Source organism: Falco cherrug, chromosome Z (assembly GCF_023634085.1).
Source record: "Falco cherrug isolate bFalChe1 chromosome Z, bFalChe1.pri, whole genome shotgun sequence".
NCBI classification, from domain to species: Eukaryota; Metazoa; Chordata; class Aves; order Falconiformes; family Falconidae; genus Falco; species Falco cherrug.
Genome location: NC_073720.1, coordinates 22,187,014 through 22,208,457, shown reverse-complemented (window position 1 = coordinate 22,208,457; position 21,444 = coordinate 22,187,014). Strand labels below are relative to the sequence as shown.

At 39.7% G+C, this 21,444-nt stretch overlaps 1 protein-coding gene across 2 annotated transcripts in view; it reads right to left on the bottom strand.

The window, feature by feature from the left end:
• The window catches only part of ZSWIM6 (zinc finger SWIM-type containing 6), a 112,361-nt gene that overhangs the window by 11,896 nt on the left and 79,021 nt on the right, over positions 1 to 21,444 (bottom strand). Inside the window, exons 5-10 of one of the 2 annotated variants that reach the window (XM_055699122.1) lie at positions 14,785 to 14,964; positions 13,048 to 13,224; positions 12,602 to 12,748; positions 9,567 to 9,713; positions 7,114 to 7,374; positions 3,195 to 3,330 (exon numbers count right to left, since the gene is read on the bottom strand). In XM_055699122.1, the coding sequence (XP_055555097.1) occupies positions 3,195 to 3,330; positions 7,114 to 7,374; positions 9,567 to 9,713; positions 12,602 to 12,748; positions 13,048 to 13,224; positions 14,785 to 14,964 (1,048 nt within the window). The remainder of the gene's footprint in view (positions 1 to 3,194; positions 3,331 to 7,113; positions 7,375 to 9,566; positions 9,714 to 12,601; positions 12,749 to 13,047; positions 13,225 to 14,784; positions 14,965 to 21,444) is intronic. The other variant, XM_055699123.1, reaches the window with a different exon arrangement.

Genomic DNA, 21,444 nt, shown 5'->3' with positions numbered 1-21,444 from the left:
ACAGTAAATAGACAAAGAGCATGAAAGAGAGACTCTTTTGGGGAAATCTTTTATAACTTCTGAATTTCATTGCCAGTTTCTATATTCTTTTGCTGTGAAAATAACTGCTGCTGTGAATTGGTGGCTTTCATAGAATTTTGGCAAGATTAGGGAACATCAGAACAAGCACAAGCAGATTTAGCATTCTTCACTTTCCCCCCTCCTTTCAAATATCAATTATTTAGCTAGGTTTCAGCAAAGCTACCTTGTGATTGAACAACACCATTAAAGTCTGGCACTCGAAGCATGGGTGAAATTCAGGCTTAACAAGGGATCAGCCAAACGAAGCCAAACTTCAAATTCAGATTCCAAGTGAGCAGTCAACTAGGTCATAGGAGATCCACGTTCTCCAACGCTCCACTTTCTCTTTTCCAGTGTTGCAAGCAGAGAACCGCAGACAGAAGTGACCATCAAGGACAGCACAACCCTGTCCTTGCAAGACCTGAGGTGTATGCATGAAAGGCTTTATGGTCAGCTTCCACTGATCTCATACTAGTGTTCCACCCACTAAAATGGAATTAAAAAAATGAAACAGCAACAGATGATTTTGAATACAGAAAAGTAAAACACTCCAGGGCTGCCACCATAGGTCATTGACCTGTGCAGACTGACACTAAACACTTGTATCTGGAGAGCAAGCAGCTAGAGCCTGGGGAAGTTAACTTCTTTAATGAATGTTCAAGTGAATAAAGAAATATGCTTCACTTCTAAAATCATTAGCAACTGCACAGAATTCTACAAAATACCTTCACTAATTTCTACATGAGATTTTTGTCCTTGCAACAGCTACTTCCTCCCTGCCATGGAAGAAAACATGCTCAATTTTTCCTCTTCTGATCCATTCAAACTCATAACCAGGAGACAGACATTCAATCTTCATGTTTGCTTTCTTCTTCCTCCCTCAAGGCAGCAACAGGTTATTTTTCCATTTGGTTTGTACTGGGAGTCCTTCATACACTGAACTATCACTTCGGTGCAAATGGAAAGAGTAATCAACCTTCTTCAAAAGAATTTGGGAAGTGCTGAGGAATGCAGACAGACATGGAATATAAAGTATCTAAACCTGCCTTCACCACAGTTCAAGATCCCAGTCCATATTTCTGAAGAGAGCAAAATATCAAAATACAGAAAGAATGGTTATTTTCTAGGGCTGAACCCTCACCTGTCTTATAAAGCAATGACAAAAGGGCTATGGAGAACAGCTGCGATTACGGTGATGTCTCCTGTGATTTTACCAAATGGAAACAGACAATTTTCCTTAAACTGATCTGTTTGAGAAGTAACATCTTTGGCTGAGATGACAGCTTCATACCAAAAGATGGCTGGAGCTCCCCATAACTGACTGAGGATTTCATCATTTGGATCTTTCACACTCTTGCTTCATTTTCCAGTTGAGAAAGGAAACTTCCAGAAAAGAAGTTTTCAGTTATGATCAGTTTCTGGGGAAAGCCCAAATCCTCATTCAAAAGGAATGGCATGCTGCCATCACATTCACTGAAGCGTTCAGTGCACTGTGCAAAGTGCTGCTGGATGTCTATTCCAGCCTTTCAGTAGTTTAGTTTAAGAAGAAAAAGTCCCCACAAACACTTGTGGAACACTTGAAGGTAGTAACTGAACATAAATACAAGGATACAAGTCTACTTTGTAAAACTGACCTTTTCTCCTAGAAAAAACAATCAAGCAAAAAAAGCAAACAAAAAAACCCAAACCCCACCAAAAAACCAACCAGACAAAAAGGTCATCCACCACATTGTGAACTATCTTGCTGATGTGGTATGACCAGGGTTATTGATGCACTTGTGATACAAGAGGGAGTACCTAGATAGGCCAGACAGCTTACTGATCATATATTTCAATGTTCTCAACAGTTCATCAGTAATGCACTTTTGTCTTCTCAATCTATTTCCTAAAATGCTAACCATAAACAGCAAGTATGCAAGGTCACTCTTCGTATCTCTCAGACTCTTTCCTCAGCATTCATTACTAGACACCCCTGGAAGCAAAAAACCAAACAGGCTAAGCAGGGCTTTGGCCTGACCCAGTAGTAGCTATGTTTTATTCTTATGCATACCCTCCCACTCAGTCCTTTGAACACAGAATTATTTTCTCCTCATTTAGCTTTTTGGAGAAACTAGCTCCAGAATACACACCTCCAAACCACTAGAACACAACCTGTCTGATGACGTTAAATACTACTTATATGGGTAGTGTGTCCTTCAATTACAGTGCAATCATTCTTGATCATAATGACCAGCAAAACCCAACACTTTTTTTTATTTTTATTATTATTTTTTAAGTATCTGGGACTTGATTGCTCTTAGTATTCAGTTGTGGCTATTCCTTTGTCAAGCATCAGCAACAAGGTTCCTGACAGTGACTAGACAATTCAAATGGGACCAGTTTCTTCCCTGCATTGTATGGGGACAACAGAATTATCACTGATCATTTAAGCCCTTCAAGTTTCCTTCAGAGGGCTTTTCTTAGCCACCATTACCAATCTGGCCTGCCTTGAGATTAAGCTAGCACACACTGAGCAGTCCCCGAGAAACATCTTCTTCCTCATGATTGAAGACAAACAGAATGCAAGTCACACATTACGTTGTCATATGACATATGCCATTTAAATTCCAGCATTCACCCAGAAGTGGACAAGACTGCTTTGTTATGAAGCAGAAGAAAGAAGTACTGGCTCAGACCACATTATACGGTTTCAAATCTATCATTGAGAGTTAGTTTATAAAAAGGCAAGTGGAACAAATAGTCCTACCAAACAGGCTAAGCAGCAGATGATCCTAAGACTGCTGGTGAGACAACTCTTACACCATTTTATCACCACTACCATCACACACACAAACCACATGGGTGAGAATACATGTGCTAAAGCTGTCATGTAACACAAAACCCAAGACTGGGACTCTAGAGAAATCTGTAGTAGAGAATGCTGTTTTACAGTTGTAGCTAAACACTGACTGTAAAGTTATACTGTAGTTACTACAGGCATCGATTGCTTTTTACAGATCACAGAAGCAAAATAATTTCTCCTCAAAGGGAAGAACGCTTCTTTTACAAAAAAAGACTAGGTCTTGATTACCAAGCTTTTTCCCCTTTTCCCAGCCTCTACTTGTGCTCTTTCTAGAAAATTTGTGAATACATACCGCATGGCTCTCAGTGCAGTTTTGTATGCCAATTCAGCATCATGAGGTAGGAGAGAGGTGAAGAGATACTTGGCAAATGTGTGCATTGGAACACTCTCTCGATGGATGACTTCACCTAAACCACTATATGGTCCAGCTGCAGGAAAGTGAAGGAGAATGTCAGTCTTTACATACTACTAAAACCCAACTTCAGGACCTTTAAAAACATTCACTATACTTTCAGTTAGAAATGGTATTCAGAGACAGTCTGCCGTATAAAAGTTCAAGTTATATTGCTATTTTCTGTGAAATATTTTATACAGATATCACATATATACAATGTATTACAGATATATTAAATACCACATATTCTTTGAGACAATAAGACAGACCGCAAATTGTACAGTACTAGACACACTGCCAATGTGCATACAAATGACAGAGTGGCTCCAGTGCTCCATGGGGCTCATTCAGCAAGCCTATGGTACACACAAGTAGAAAGTGATAATCCTAGCTTTGCCTCCACATAGTTACATTGTGCACATGAATCCCTATGCACCCTGTTGGTCTGTGACTGCTTTATCACAAATCCACCAGAAAACAAAAAACAAACAAAAAACCAAATAACAACAAAAAAAGAAGAGTAGTTAGAGTGGAAAACCATGCACCTTTAACAGAAGTCACATGACCAATCACCACAGCAGTACTGGATCCCTATTAATGTCTCACCTGACATGAGATTTAAATAACCATTTAGTCTGGACTCAAGTCTCCAGAGAAGACTAAGTCAGACCTTGCACCAATGTTGATTTTGTTAGTCCATTACAGCCACATGATCTTAAAAACTATCTTTGTTGTGGGAAAACTACCCCCATTGTTGAGGCAATGGGATTTTGCTCACACTCAGTGCAGTCTGAGCAGTATTTCAACTTCACAACAACAGCGTCAGGATTGACAACAACAAAGTTAAACACAAATATTTCCTTCCCAAGTTCTGAATGTTAACAGTGCACGTGAATCCCATTTTTACATTTTTCATGCCATCTTAAGACTGTTTTTCCTGTTAGTAGAAAAACTGCACCAAACAGCTTCTGACTCCAGAAACTAGAGGTTCAGGCATTACATGTTGCAAGATTACATGTACAAAATAAGAATCTTACGTTAAGTATTACTGGACTATTATGGCACAGAGAGCAGCCAGCAGTCCTAGAAGTTACTACTGCTTCTACTACAGAATACACCACACTTGGATGAACAAATGGCTGTACAAGCACACTTCTTCACTGCAGTGTCACATGTGCCATTTAAACTGCTTCCAGCAGTGTTTCAACCAATATAGCCATCCCTACAGCAAACCAGATGAGAAGCAGATAAGGAGAAACCACCAAGCTGTTTCAGCAATGTTTTTCTGACTGCTGCCTCAGCACAATGTGCCAAGATAAAAATCACTAGGCATGAAAAAATTCTGAGCTCCATAGGTGGGCAATTCTGAAGACTGGGATTGATTACAAAGGAAACGTCAATGAAGATTTAGTAGGTGACAGTCTGTCTCAATTTAAAACGAAGTTGAAAACCATTGAAAACTAGATGGCATTGCTTCAATAAAAGAAGCCATTTCCTGTATATTTGCCAGTGGTACTCCAGTTAAAAACTCAGTTAGGACATGAAGAACACATGACAAAGCATTTATAGGAAAATATATTCTGCCATTAACTTAGCAGTCAATCAAAAAAATTCTAACAGTTCTTGCAAAACAGTCTTACTTTCTGCTTTCCCACGCACTTGAATGGTAGCTACATACAGCATGCATTAATCTGCATTAACAGCACAGAAATCAGCTTAATATTGGATTAAACTTTCTTTATTGTATCTACAGAACTTTAACCATAAAAACACAATTTATATGATTAGCACCTTAAATCACTGCACAGTTTTTCCTCCATGTGAGCTGCCAGTTTCTGCCTGACCTGAAGCAAACTGAAGTTACTGCAGGAAAGCCAGATTTCTCAGCCCACAGCAATACAAGACCATCATTGCACACTGCTCATCACAACAATTTTGTGAGTAGTTATATTAGCAGATTTCCCGCTATGATCACTTACTACTATAAGAAAGCATTAAAAGAATTTCAGTGATCAAAGTAGTGAACTAGAATTATCAGAGAACACTTTAGAGAAATCCTGCCATTTCCTCATAAAGCATCCTTAGCAGTAAATAGATGCAGCAAATTGATTTTTTTAATCTATAGGATCCCTGTATGGTGGTTAATAGCTGGATCCACTGAGCAGCTGCTCTTGTCCAAAAGTCATAAAGCAGCAGTACAGCCACATCATAATGGAAACTCTCTCCATGGTGCAGCTTCTCTGCAGTTTCAAATGGCACCATTAGTGGGTACCCAAAGGCTTTAAAGATCTGGGCAAAAACAGTGGCCCAGAACTGAGAACCCTAAACAACATACTGTACCTCTTCCATTAAACAGGAAGTTTTAAAAGACAAACGTCTTACAGAAAAAAAAAAGCAAAACCTGACTGCTGTGTAACTGTCTTCACAACTTACCTAGAGCAGAACCACACACTTCACCATCCCTTGAGCAAGCACTCAAAAGCTTGAACCATACCTTTGGCTAATTGTCTACTCTGAACTTTCTCTTCCATTTAAAAAAACAAAAACCAGAAAGACAACCTCAGAATGCATGAGACTACTCTCTGAGCATGTCCAGCCTTTTAAAAAAGGCTAAGGCAAAAGCATGCACTTCATACAGATTTTATTGCAACACACCAGCTAATTCCCAAACACAAATTATCTTGGTCAAGATTCAGTCACAAAACGTCCCCGTTTTGGTGGGATAGAGTTAATTTTCTTCTTAGCAGCTGGTACAATGCTGTGGTTTGGATTTAATATGAGACTAATGTTGATAACACACTGATGTTTTAGTTGTTGTTAAGTAGTGCTAACTCCAAATCAAGGATTTTTCAAGTTTTCCATGCTGTGCCAATGAGGCGGTGCACAAGAAGCTGGGAGGGAGCAGAGCCAGGACAGCTGGCCTGAACTGGCCAAAGGGACATTCCATACCATAGAACGTCATGCCCAGTATATAAACTGGAGGGCGTTGGCTGGGGGCCACCAATCACTGCTCGGAGACTGGCTGGGCATCAATGAGAGGGTGGTGAGCAACTGTAATGTGTATCACTTTTTTCCCCCCCTTGGGTTTCATTCCCGTCTTTATACTTTTCACTACAATTGTTGTTGTTATTATTACTTTATTTCATTTATTAAATTGTTCTCTACCCATTAGTTTTACACCTTTTTCCTCCCCATCCCAACAGCAGAAGCGGGGAGCAAGTAAGTGGCTGTGTGGCACTGAGTTGCCAGCTGCAGTTAAACCATGACATGAGACCAGACCTTAAGCCTCAATATTTGACGACATATTTCAATTTTCACATATGATACAAACTTCACAGGCAAGCAATTTTCCTAATTGCTGCAAATAAAGTGTTACACTTCTGTCCCAGCAATTTTAAGTTAATTTTGAGGTCTTCACTTCAGAACGGAGGTAAAAATCTTCACACATTTACAAAGCTGCTGGTCCCTTTTTCAGGATACAAGAACACTCAAAATTTTGCTACCTGAGAATTGCCTATACTATTTAATTGTGAGCCTGGGTTGTATAATCAGGATACTGAGATTATGACAAGCAACAAATCTAAATAACAAAATGTAATCAACATTAAAACAAAAGGCTTATAGGTCAATAGATGCCTTATCTCTACAGTCACATCATTTCTGAAGTGTGTTTGATTTTCATAAGAGATTGGAAACAAAACACCATCAAAGAAACATCTGAAGTACATAAGGTAGTTTCCACATGAATACTAGTTCTGTGCTTGTGTAAGTGAAGAGAGTTTAAAGAAGCAGTTAGCATCTATATATATTGAGCTACCTTCTAATAGGAAGACTGCTTGTTTTCGAAAAATCTTCACCAGAGTATCATCCAATTCAATTTCCAGTAGCTTAGAAATGAGCTGCTCCTCATTTCGACAAACCTTCTCTTGTGCATACAAGCCATCTGGCATTATTCGTTGCTGTCCCAGCCCTATCAATGCCACTTCCACAGCCAGCGTTAAATAAGATTCCCCTTCTTCTAAGAACTTGTGTGCAGGCAGGTGCTGATACTCCAGAGATTTGCATTGCCCCATGTTCTCTGTAAGGAATGAAGCAGAAAGAAAAACACATCAAATCATTCTAACCCATAATCCACAACATGTAAGAGTGCTTCCTCTGTTAGTATTAAGTATTTTAAATTATTTAAATTACTAGCACAATCTCAAAATCCAACAACCCCATTTAAAATATCCCATCCAATTCCACATGGCAGAAATACACAAAGCAATTAAGTTTTAAATAACCCACTCAAGTAATAATAAAAGTTTTCATTTTTAAACTGCACAATTTAGAGAAAGGTAGTTTCTCCATCTGTGTGTTAATGAGGCCAAAATTGGAAGATTCCTTTTGATTTTTTTTTCCTCCACTCATTTCTGTACGTGTAAGGGGAAGGGAAAGGTGCTTATACACCTGCATAGATTTGAGTTGAAGCTATCAAGACTATGCAAATACCATAGCCCTGAGAACTCCGCAACTTTAAAACATCCCTTGTTTGCTAGTGCTCTTTTTCAGGTTTATTTATTTGTTACAGTTGTATATATGATAAAAATGTCTATTATTAACACTAGAAATCTTACTTTTGGTAAAGATTACATGTAAATTCCACACAGACTAAGCCCCAAATTGCTTTAAAGAGTACTACCAATTCATCTGGCACTTCACAGACACACCATTTCACAAAATGTTATTTCAACCTGTGGCAGCTTACAGTGTAACTTGGGAACAAAAACTTATAATGGACAGATGTAAGGAGATGGACAACTGCAGCAAATGGAGAGCCTGAATGCATTTGGTACACTGCATAAGCATGCACAGGACAAAGTTACTTTTCAAAACACACTTTCTATTTCATGGGATTGATTTGATGTTTTGGTTTTTATATACATAATTGTGAAGAATCTGACTTCTGATTTCTTTTAATTTAGAAGTTCTTCCAGAATCAGTGGATATGGGGTTAGAAATTTATTACAGACAATCTAGTTGAATAAAAGGAGTTTTGAGGCAAAGCCCTGAGAAGATTGCTGATAGTTCATCAGTAATGCACTTCTGTCTTCTACAAAAAAGCTGCAGGTAGAGGGATGAATCCACAGTTCCTGTCCACACAGGAGGTGGTAAGAAGCTACTGCAGAGGTGGAAAGAGACTGAGAATAAATAATTAATCAGTTAAGCTCCTGGGAATCAAATACTGAAATTAAAATGGGCATACACATCCTATCCTAAATCACGTAGCAATACCGCAACACTGCAACTTGTATCATTATAGATCATATACGTGATCAATTTTAAGTGTTCTGTCATCAATTTGAAGTACACTATGTACACTTGTAAGTCCAGTAACGTTCTGGGCTGCATTTGGGGGAAGGCTGCCAGCAGGCTGAGGGAGGTGATCCTTTCCCTCTCCTCAGCACTGGTGAGCCCACACCTGGAGCACCATGTGCAGCTGTGGGCTCCCCAGCACATGAACATACTGGAGCAGATCTAATGCAGGGCCATAAAGTTGATTAAAAAAATGCAGCATCTCTCACATAACAAGAGTGAGATGACAGGTGGGATTATTCAGCCTGGAAAAGAGAAGGCTCAGGAGGATCTTACCAAAATGTATAAATATCTGATGGGGGAATGTAAAGAAGACAGTGCCAGACTCTTCTCAGTGGTATCCTGTGACAGGACAAGAGGCAATGGGCACAAACTGAAATACAGGAAATTCCATCTGAGCATAAGAAAACACTTTTCTATTGTGAGGCCTGCTGAACACTGCAAGAGGTTGCCCAAAGAGGCTGTACAGGGTTCTTTCTTGGAGTTATTCAAAACCCATCTGGACAGTCCTGGGCAATCTGCTCTATGCCACCCAGCTCTGAGTAAGAATACATGTACTAGATTATCTCCAGAGGTGTCTTCCAATTGCATCAATTCTGTGATCCTGTGATTTTCTGCAATTTCTCAGAGAGAGAACACAGCAACATATGTAGAGAGGGCTGCTGCTATAAAGTCTTAGTTTTATTTCAAGTATGAAATACAGAATTGTCTTCAAGAATGAGTAACTGGTATTTTTTTTAGTGCTTTCGTATTTTACTTTAAACATTTTCTCTCCCTTCTGTTCTCTTAAGGAATGTACATGTGAGTTCTTATATTATAAAAACACTGGCTTTGAAGCTGGCTCAGAAAGGCAAGATAGAAAAATGCCTCTGGTAAACAAACACATGGAAGACTGCTCCCTTTGCTTGGTCTTACCCGTGAAGTCTGAGAATCCATGGAAGCTCTCATCATCCACCCTGCAGGCTTCCATGAGGCTACTGAAAAGGGTGCCAATGGGGTCCAAAGGGTGTCCCACCCAACCTTCAAGATTAGTTATTGAGGTTACTCCCCTATGGAGAAGTTCTGTGACAGAAAAGACGGAGGGAGGAGGGAGGGAAAGAGTGTATGTTAGCCATACAAAACAATTATAAAATTAAAACTAATTAAAATGCTCAGTACAGAATTCAAAGTATTCCCAGTAACTTCTGCTTAGAAGAAGAAAACAGAATCTTTCAGGGTGAATTCACTGCTGTTTGTAAATATGTTAAAAGAGGGAAAAAACCAAAAAGAACAAAGGCCAAACACGTTAAGTACTAGCCAAGTGAATCACGGGTCAAAAATTTCAGCTGCAGTGTCTTTTGAAATCTCTTACTTGATACCAGCAACTCTTCTGAAAACATCTCCTGAAAAATTACAGCAAAGACTTTTTTTGGTAAAACATTCACCACAGTTTCCTCACCCAGACACAGCATCATTTTTACATTTCAGGTTAACCTGATGGCACTGAAATAAATGAAAATATTCTAAAGTATGTTCCAATTCCATAAATAAAATATGAGCTTATCTTGCATCTAAATATTTATTGATGTAATAAACTCAGGGTGACAGCTTCCTTAAAAAAAAGAATAATAAAATGTTTAAATGAGGTATACAAGAAAAGATTGTCCTTTAAGTGGATCAATTGCATTTTTTTTTTGTCATTCTAAAATTTCAGTTCAGTATCTTCACAGAGACTTTTGTTTTTGTAGCCCTTACCCATCATTCAGTTAGAACATGAAAAAATTGTTTAGCACAGTGAATTGAAGGAAGTGTGTTGTGGTAATAGATGTTTGAGATTCCCCAAATTTCTGTGCCCTCCCCCCCCCCCCCTCCCGCCAAGAACCTTATAGCAACAGCTCCCCTTTGACTCCAACTCCCAACTTTTTCCCTCTTAGACACATACATGACTGGACTATGAGAGATCAGACACATTATGGGTCACCATTTAAAAACTGTGTACAACCCATTATACATGCTCTGTTTCTGTCTGTTACTCCCCAACTTCTACCTGCCTCTGCTCTCTCTTGTTCATGAAGTGCCATCTTCCTAAGTAACAATATGTACCATCACGGAGCTTTTAAATCCTGATTCTTGCCCATTTAAGTGTGTAGGGCTACAAAATGAAACAGTCACAATGGAGGAGGGTGTTGGGTTTTTGGGTTTTGTTTAGTATTTTTCCCCCCAAAGAATCCACTAGTACGTAATACAAAAAACAAGTAAATCATGGTCTTACTAAAAAATAGCAAGTACTAAAGACAACAGGCAGAAGCAAGTAATAATACCAAAAAGGATTAATCACAGTGACTTCTTACTGACTCACTTATGTTCCATATATTCTGCTGTGCTTACTTATGAGCTTCACTCCTGTCATACCAAAAAAAGGCTTCAGTCCTCCAGTCACAGACATTTAAATTTAAATCACACAAGTGATTCCATGGACATCAGAACAGTCATATGATAAGCTAAGTAGAAGCCTGTGGTGTTTGATGAACTAAAATCTAAAGCTAGTCTGTAGCTGCAGAATTCATCTGCTTATAGAGAAGACAGCACATTTTTCAGTATTCAAAGAGGTATTTCAATAATTCCACACATATGACGGAAAAAAAAAAAAACCCAAACAAAAAACAAAAGCCAGGGAGTGACAACACAGAAATGACAAACCTCTGTTTCGGGATCAGATGGATTGCTTTTCATAAACTCCATTTTTTATTTAAGATATCATAATATTAGTTGACAGCTATAGAAACTGCTCAAAGGGAAAAAGAACTTAACAAAAGTATTGAATGTCTAGCTACTGCATTAGCAACTGGGAATGAAAAGGAGTACTACCATGACCAGCCTATTCACAGCAGACCCTTCACACTTGCCAGTGGTACGTACACACACGCGCACACACATTGACACAGGCCCTCCTTTCTTAACCCCCAGGACTGAGAAGCTAGAGAAGCTGCAATGCTTTTAAGGACCACTTGTTAAGTAAAGATTCTACCAAGTAATAATAAAAAGTGCTTTTAAGTTTTTTTCAAATCCAGGATCCATAATAGTGCTCAAAAACCCCTACTTCCTTGGGTACTGTGGGGGGAAAAAAAATATGGAGGCACACAGGAACTCTTAGGTCTTTTTTTTTTTTTTTTTTTTTTTTTTTTTTTTGAGTCAATTATCTACCTTGTCTTCTAAATGCTCATTTCTGGGAAAACATCTGCACACACACTTGAAAAATTTACACATGACTTCACACTGGTATTTCTGCCTACAACGCATGAGGATAAACATAGTTAAGAGCATCAAAGAGGATCTAAAATAAAATTTGAATGAAGGGTTTCTTGTAGCAGCCGTGAAAGTAATTCTGGTTTTATAAAAAAAAAAAAGTATTAACCCACCCCCCCCCCCCCCCCCAATCCACTCAAAAAACCAACAACCAATCCACCTCTATTCAAAATTTTAGGCATTTTAAGAGACTCTTCTGGAACAAGCTGCTAAATCTGATGAGTTTCTGTAGTGCAGACTTTGCCTTATTGTTAGCCTCAATGTCAACTTTATGCTTCAACCTTAGAAATACACACTTAAGCTGAATTGTGTGTCAAAAAAAATAATCTTAACACACCTGACACACCAAATGCAAAGCTCTGTTTAAAATCCCCTAAATTACACAGGGTATCTGCTGTGTAACCAAAAATCCTGACTGGATAAAGGCCCCATCGTGCCAGAGCTGTTACGGAAGGTGGAACAGAGCCCTTGCCCTGCACAGCACACAACCCAGCTTACACAAAACCTCTGACATCCAGAACAGGACATCACCACTATGATTGTTTGGGCTGAAGAGTTAAGTCACCTCTTCTGCTTTAGTTTCAAAACTGGTTGAACACCACAAAGTTCCAGTCCAGTGTTGTCACCTTGCACATCCTTCGCCCTTCTCTCTTCCCCACATTTACCTTTCTTCTGAGCCCGGAACATTTCCAGCTGCTTCTGCTGCTGCCTTCTTAGTGTATTAACAATGGCTATCGCTAGCCTCAGTGCTTCTCGTGGGTATCCATGAGATCGTAATGCATCCACCCTCGCACAGGCTGTAGGAACATGTTCTAAAATGGAGAAAATAATTGAGGAATAGCAATGCTTCCGTGTCTGCAATGGCCTGTTTTGCTAGGTTACTCAAAAGGCCTTTTTTGTTTGGTGGGGTTTTTTTGTTGTTGTTTTCGTTTTTGTTTTTAAAACTACACAAGAGACTTAAAGGCTTACTTCTGAGCCAGCATCTCAAGGGAGCTTCTGTTCCTTTTGCCAGGCTTTTCATTCATCACCCCACCATCCCCCCAAAAATAAAGCCATAGAAATTGAACAAAGCAGCGAGTCATGGAAACGTCTTTCCGGTTTAGCCACTTACCATGCCAGAGGGGCCACCCCTGAGAGTCAAAGAGCAAGTTTTCAGTGTCGTCATGGTAACAGTAGTTGGTGTACAGGTCACTGCTGATAATGTGCTGTAAGTGGCTGTCCTGCCAGTGCAGATCGCACGCCTCAATGGCTCGAGTGAACACCGTCCGATGTGGCCTGTTTGATGAATCTGTCATTTTCACAAGTACAGAAAACTGCATCAGCTTTTACTCATTCATATGTGAATCAGTCATTCACAGTACTCTTGTCTTCTGCCTATTCACCAGCCCCAACCGACAGCAGGCTGCTCTGCCCCCCTCTGCACCGAGCAGCCCGCAGATGACATGTCACATCCTGCTAGTACCCACCAGCTCACACCAGGTGCGTACCATTCGCTTTGCGTTCAGAGGGATACCTACAAACCAGCCTGACTGGTGCCAAAGAGGACATTGCAGAGGGAACAGCTAGAGATGAAAGACATTCAACAGCACATATGGACTCCTCTAAAAACATACCAGAAAGTATATGGCATGCAGCTACTCAAGCACCCCCAGCTTCTCCCCTCCTCAGACCAAGAGCTACCAGGATAAGGGATGGATAAACATCGCATGAAAGATTTTTAGCTGTTCTCTTTGAGAAGTGACATTAACTTTTGAGGAATTGTGTAAATTTTTTTTGTCATAAACATAAAAATGCCATAAAGTGAGATACTGAGGCCATGGGCTGGACATAATCCTTACTGGATATATACGTATGGCAACCCTCCACATGGCACTGTGTCTATGAACGTTGAGATGCAGTGTCAGTTACCACTAGCCTGCCCAGGTTGGGCTGAACATCATGGGATAACAGAAAGCAAAACACCTCTTTAGGTATCTGTATGCTGGAAGAACTTCTGTTCCCAGCTAGTTGCAAGATTTAAAAATGAACCAAGTCTACTTCTTTCAGAGGTAATCTTTCAAGAAAAGAAACAAGAAAAAAACATTTAAGTCCGAATCTGCCACCTCCCAAGCATTTACTTTTTAATCTTATCATAATCATATGAAATACGTATCAAAATACTGAGGGTTTTTGAGGATTATGAGGTTATCTTCCCAGGTAAATACCCTGCATCTTCCCCAGTAGCCATCTTTCCTTGAAGAGGACTGGACAAGGCTTCTGTCAGGTTTGATAATCACATTTTAGATTAGAAAGCATGATATCAAATAAGAAAAAACACCTCCTCCAAGACAGCAGTCTTGCGTCTGCACCCCACACACACCTGGCAATGCAGACTGCACATACAGAGCATATCACAGACAGCTGCTTTAGTTTTTCACACACAAGTTTAATGCAGTTGCCACAGATCTCTCTTTAAATAAGCATCAAAGGCTTTATAACTGCAAACAGAATAAAAAAAAAACAACACCAGAAGGAATACAAGATTATAGCCCAGCAAAGAAACAACAGCCCTTTATATGACATACTTCAAGGACATTCAGTTTTCATGCAACACGTACGTAGAAGCACCAAGTGAAAAGTTGTAAGATCTAAACACAAATACTTGCTTTGAAAACACTGCAGCCCCAGCACAAAAAAACACCTATTTACCCTTACTGCAAAGATAGTATTAGTTAAAATAATTTTGGCTCGTCTACCCTCAACAAGAAAGTTACTTGTCCCAGGAAAGAATGCTGAATTCCGCAAGGCTAGAGTATATAATATAGAGGTTATGTTATATGTTGCAATCAGTGCATATGTTTAGGCTCACCTTGGTTAGCATTTGCACCCTGAGGCAAAGCATTGGTTAAATTGGGCAGCTCGTTTCCATGGTTTCCATCTTCCCAGGGACAAACATCCACACTGTTCCATTTTTTCAGCTGTTTTAGCCAACTGGACTTCTGCTCCAACTTGCAGTGGGGATTTAAGACTATACACATCCACAGAGCACCTGATTTTAAAAAAATTGCTAAATTATGTTTTCTATTAAAAATGCAGCAGCCAATGACTAATTGCAAACTTCTGTACTGTAACACTTTTTCTCCCCTAAAAGGCTACACTGCTTGCTTCCTAGCTACACCTGACATCAGAATTCCTGATGCAGGATCTTGGAGCCAGAGTGGCCCATTTGAAGCAGTTGAAAGACAGTACCAAGCCAACTTTCTCAATTAAAAGGCATTAAGAGGTCTTTTGCATTAGAAAATACAGTGTTCACAATGTGTAGCTCATCAGTCAAAAGCGAACAAAAATTCACATCAAGTTACAGCAGGAAATTACTCCAGTGTTTCTTATTTTTGTACCAGAAGCAGATCTTGTTTTCTACAAACAAGAACTATGTATCTTCCAGTTTCACACCACAGAAACCAGAAGAATTACATTAGTAAGACATGTATTTTGTAAACATATACCTCCACACTCAGAACCCTGCAGAAGTACTGCTGATCATTCCCAGATACATCTGCGTCTGAGATCCAGCAAATACTGGTTTTGTGCAGTTTAAGTAAGGTATTTTCACTGCAATTACTTCAGTAATGTGGTTACACTAGAAAATTTGTTTTACAATTTCTGTTTATGGATCTCAAAGGGAAAGACAATTTACACTGACATTTCACACATACTCTCACTTTGGAACCTGCTCCCTGAGACTATATAGCAGGGCAGACATTAATACATCAGGGTGTCTAGCAGCAATTTTCAAATGCAAATATTTTTCTCTAGATCAGCTGTCTTTTCATCAGTGTGAACTCTGACAGAAGTATGAAGACATCTGAAAATACTGTTTAGCAACAGTTCATCTGCTCATTAAGAGCGTGCCTTATACACTGCATGAGGTTCAGAGAATACGCTTGAATGATGCAATCTTCATGACAGGCTAAAAAAAAAAAAAAGAATAAAAATGCAGCTGGTTCTTCTAGGATAATAAAATTCTCACACTCAAGTATTCCGTTGCTAACTAAGAATGCAAAATGGATACCCAGAGCACAGGCCACCACATTACATTCATTCCTAAAGTAACTCGGCATGCGGTATGCCACAGCACAGGAGCCAGTGAAAACACAGCTTGATCCTTAAGGTTCCCAGTCCGCTGGTATTCAGAACAACATGGAACAGGGAAGTAATATCAAAAAAAACCCTGAAAACCACAATAAAATATGATATGGTGCAGTTCAGAACACCAGAGAGACTACACTACTGTGGATTATTACTGCAAAGTAGTTAAATACAGTACAGCAAGTGTTTATCTTTTCGTTTTTTTGTTTGTTTGTTTAAGTGCCTGAAACTAACCATGGGTGTGAACAAGGCCAATACTATTTTTAAAAACTTCTTTTTAAAGAAATCAAATCATATGACTTTCTTTAGACACACTTGTCAACACACTTCACTCTCCAAAGAGAGTCAAGTTACAACTGGTTCTTGTTATTAATTATCAACGTATTCAGCACTGCCCAAGAAAAACAACTACATTTCTTGCAGTCTGCAAAATAAAACAGAAGATGGGGCATATTGGAAAGCCTTGGAGAAGTTAGCTTCTGCTGGCTTTTTTATTTTCAAAATCAAGTATCACTTGGGAGACTCCTTAGGGAGACACTGTACCTCTCCAACATCTACAACAACAAAAAAACCATTTAATACTTCATAACCAGATCGCCAGTGTTTTCAGACTTAAGCAAAAGCAAAGCGGACCTGAACCACATTTGATAAGTATTTCCATCATCCAGCAAGGCGGAACACACACTACTGATTGCACCACGTCCCTACAAAGTGAGTGGTCTTTTCATTTTCCGCATTTCAGAAACACCACCACGGGCAAAGGAATTCACTAGCCCTCATCAAAGGGCCTCCACTATGTACACAGCACATCTAGGCGGCCGGAGAGGGAAATGATACACCAAAGTTTTCAACTCCCTTAGAAAGAAGCTACGTCACACATAAATACATCGTTAGCAGTGACTGACTGAGAAACCCAGGCTATTTTTATGGAAATTAAGCGCAAGAACAAGTGTACTTCCACCAAACCCCATACAAACCACTTAAAATTTCAACAGAGCCCAACGGCACCCTGCTCCCAGTGACTCCAGGGTGAGCTGCACACACATCTAGACCTCGGCCAGCTTTCACGGCTGCCCGATTCCCTGCAGGAGGAGGAGAGAGAGGCAAAACTCCCCATGAGAAGAGAAGGGAACAGAAAGAGCCTCAGGCTCAGCTCCTGCAGTGCTACAAAGGCTACCATCTGGGAAAGGATGCATAGTGCCAATAACCCTGCACTCTTCAGCCTATTTGGGTTTCTAGGCTTTTTTGCTTGGGGTTTTTGTGTGCGTGTTTCTTCCCCCCCCCCCCCCCCCCCCCCCCCCCCGCATTGTGCATTTGCCTGTGTTCATATTTCTTCCTCCTCCTGCTCTCCTGCTCTCCAAATGCCTTTCCCCTCCCCCGACATCTGCTCCATTCTGGATCTTTCAATTCCCTGGTTCTCCTCCTGTCCTAGCACTGAAACGTCTGAGGAAAACATCCACTTGGCCCAGATTTTTACCACATGACAACTGGAAGGAGCCTGGAGGATATTATTGCTATTTCATTCTGATGCTGCTCAGTGGAAGCCCCCCTGAGCTCACCCTTAAATGCCACCACCAACCTGAAGGCTTACACTGGCCTCAAATAAGAGATTCTCCTTTTCTGCCTAATAGCTCCCGTACAGGGAACTGCTGATCACACTTACCCTCTACTACAGATAAGGCTTACAGAAAAATGAAGAGCCGCTACTTGTAATTTGAGGGGATGGTATCTTAATTAATTTCCAGTGACTTCAGCCTGGAAACTGCTGCTGGAGAAAGTGTATAGTTAAAAAGAAGTTTCCCAAAATAACGTTCCTGGCATTCTCAAGTTTACCTGTTTGACTAGATTTAATGATGTCACCAATGCCACCTGCAATACGAACAAATGTATCATTAAATGAAAAAGACAAAAACCGAAAACACACACACATCCCCACCCAAATCCACCAGAGAATGCGTTTGCGTTCACATACTCTGTTTTTCTCTAACACATCTCACCCTTCTTCCTGCCTCCCTTTCCCCAGGCACCAGGTACCTTTTCATACTTATTCTCACCAGGCTGACACATCTTCCGCCCACAAACTACATGGTACTGAACAAAAAGTAAAATTCTGCTTTGAATCCCTTGACTATGTCTTTCCAATGTAAAACTCCTCACAGCAAAGTGGTAAAATGGTCACAACCAAATATACAAAATCTTTTTCCCAGAAGATAATTGGAAAATAAGACATGCTGCACCTACAATTTAATATTAATTTCACAAGGGAACAAATATCAAAACTGTCATATTCCAATGAGGAATTGCCTATTTTGATTCAATACTGATCCTTCTTGACCTCAAAAAAGCCAGCTTTGCCAAAACAGACTTCTGACAGCCCTCCTTTTGAAAATGCATGGCTGTTGTTCGTCTTAAGCATGCCTCACACCCTAAAAAAGAACAGGTTACATTACTGTTTTACACAGTGCATGCCTTCCTTGTGCATACATGGGAACATCAGTACTTCTGTGTTTCTCAGTAGACATCCATACCTTTGAATTCATGGGGGAGAAAGGGACAGCATGCCTTTACAATTATTAGGATTTAAAAATGCAAACTGAAAAACATTAAGAAGTATTCAGTCACAGTAAAAGTAGATGTTGTAATAATTACACATCCTGTATATACATGTATTCACGAAGCCAAAGGAAACGCAAGGCCTGTATGCAAACTCTGCCGAGAGATTAAGTATTGCTCCGTTTTCATAAACCCCTCATATTTTACTCTTGCCCCAATAAACAGGAAGGTGGTGATGGAAACTGATTTAATATGGGGCTAGGATACTGACCAATTGAAGATCCAGCACACAAGTCTGTTTGACTGTTTTATTACAGTCTTCCCAATAAATTGCTTTTCCCAGAAATACTATGCTGCCTTCTCAGGGCTGCTGTGTAGCTAGAGCTTGGGTCAGCATTTCCTTATTTACAATACCTGTGTAATCAATGGCTGAGACTTGGCCTTTGCTTTGGAATTTTACACTTAACACACTTAAGATCAATCCATTCATTTACAGAATTAAAATATGCAAGAAACAGATGCACATCTACAGTGACATTTATTTGCCCTTCCTATTAAGGCACATCTCTTTCTTAAAAAATAAACCCCCATAACTACCACATAACAAATGTTAGCAGCATCTGATAATTTCAAACAAAATGGAGCCAGGTAATCAAGATCATTCCCTTTGTGCAACAGACAAATCAGCTTCAGCACTTGCCGCACACTTGCCACTGTGCCCCATTTGAGTCTGATCAGTTCTATCACAAAGGCATCATTCTCCAGCATTGGAAGTGCCAGAATAGAAACAATACTAGGAGACAGAACCTATGACCCCTTTAAAAAGCAGAAGTGTCAGCAGAAGATTTTAAAGTGGTTTACATCTGGCTTTTAAACACATATGCACTTTCACCGGGACAGCCACTCTGAAACCTCAAAGGCGGCAGTGTATGGGATTTATTGCTTTTAAATGAGAAGGACAAGTGCTTTCAGGATGAGTGGTAAAGCCACTTCCCTCCTTCAGGCATGGACAGATCTCCATCAGAACAAAGCATAATCAGAAGTCCCATTGGAGAATGCTCCAATTAAACAGTTAATTTTATGGAATAGTGAAGATAGGCGAAACACTTCAGCGCTGTTCTCTCCCTGATAAGAACCCCAAGGAAAAGTACTCCCAGCATTCAGCTGGATCCAGGTTGCAATTCTATTCATAAAAACAATTCCTTAATGCATTCAGATTTCTTTCTGCAGCCTTCAGAATAAAGGTCTTTCTATGGGTGCTGTGTTTCTTGGAGAACAGAATGTTTCATTTTGCTCTAATTCATTCTATTACTGAATTAAACTTTGATGTATTGGTCTTGACAAGTGCTTCATGCTGATTGTATTGTGTATGATAGTATAATCACTCCCCATGCATTTCACACTAGCTGGCTGATTAATGCAATAGATTACCTGCAGCATTGATGGCAAGAGGGAATCATTGCCCTTCTGCACACTAAACTCCAAATGTGCATTAGAAGGAGTGGAGGTGTAACTCAGGGACAAAAAAAATACGTAATTCCTTAAGCTTCCCTTTCTCTCTTGCTGCATGCTGCTGCTCCAAGGGTTAAAGGCGCATGTGTATTTGGCTGAAAGGAAATGAGTATTTACATATTGAGATTCCATTTGAAGCCATCATCAGCGACATGCTCTGATCTCTGTGTCAAGTAATGAAAAACTCCTGCTCCCGCCTTCCTATATTTTCAACTTTTAGCACAATGGAAAAAGGAACTAACCAAGTACTTCTGTCATTTTGCATGAGCCTGTTGTGCTGGACTATGCTTTGAGTTTGTTTTAAAAACTGCTGCATCTTTGCAGATGTTCTGCCAGTTTGCCCAAAAGGCTTCACGTAAGAACAGAAATTTGCTTGAAAGGTACAGTACCTACAATCTCCCTAAAATAGCACTTGGGCTGTCATATATCCATTAGATGCCCCTCTGTACACCTAAAGTACCCTGTAACCTAACCATTGTAACAAGACATGGGCTATGCCTTTCCACTACAAAGCCAGAAGTATAAAGCATATGCAAATTAATCTCCCTGATTAACTTCCCCAATATTCACAAAACTATTCATTTCTTCATAATCAACTGAAGGTAAAAGCAACTGTTAATACCAGCACAAATAGTACAAAAATACTATTTTATGACTATCTGAATAAGGTGCTTCACAATTTTAAGTAGCAGGTAATATTTACAGCTAGGTAGTGAACACGAAGTCTGCTCCTGCCCATAATAGAGATCAGATATTTTATCAAATTTTTAACTGGTAATACACTCTCAGCAGTCACAGTCTACTTTCAAGGACTTAATTTTTCTTCTGAAAATTGCTAAATTTGACTACTAACTATAAATACAATAACCCACCTCTATATAAAATTACCACTGAGATGAATGAGTTCCTCTCAGAGTACATTTTTCTAGGAGGATGCAAAACTGTAGTTTGAGAAGTTCATCAAACAAAACAATGTATTAATAAAAAAAAAAGAAAGAGATGGAAATACCACTCATTTTTTTAAAAAAGTGGAGCAAGCGCAAATACTTGCTTGCACAGTGGGACATTCAGAAAAAGTATGATTGCCACAACTATGCTCACAAAATGCAAATAACCCACTGTAACTGGCCAGAAGAACACACTGATTGTCTAGTCTCAAATCCTTTCTACTCCAAGATTTCTGGAGTTACTTTTATCTTCCAGTCCAAAAGCGATTGTTGAATTTTCACAAGAACAATATTCACAATATTTTAATTAGTATTTCTAATACAAGAACCTAACAGCTCCTGGTTAGCTGATCTATTGTCTGGCTACC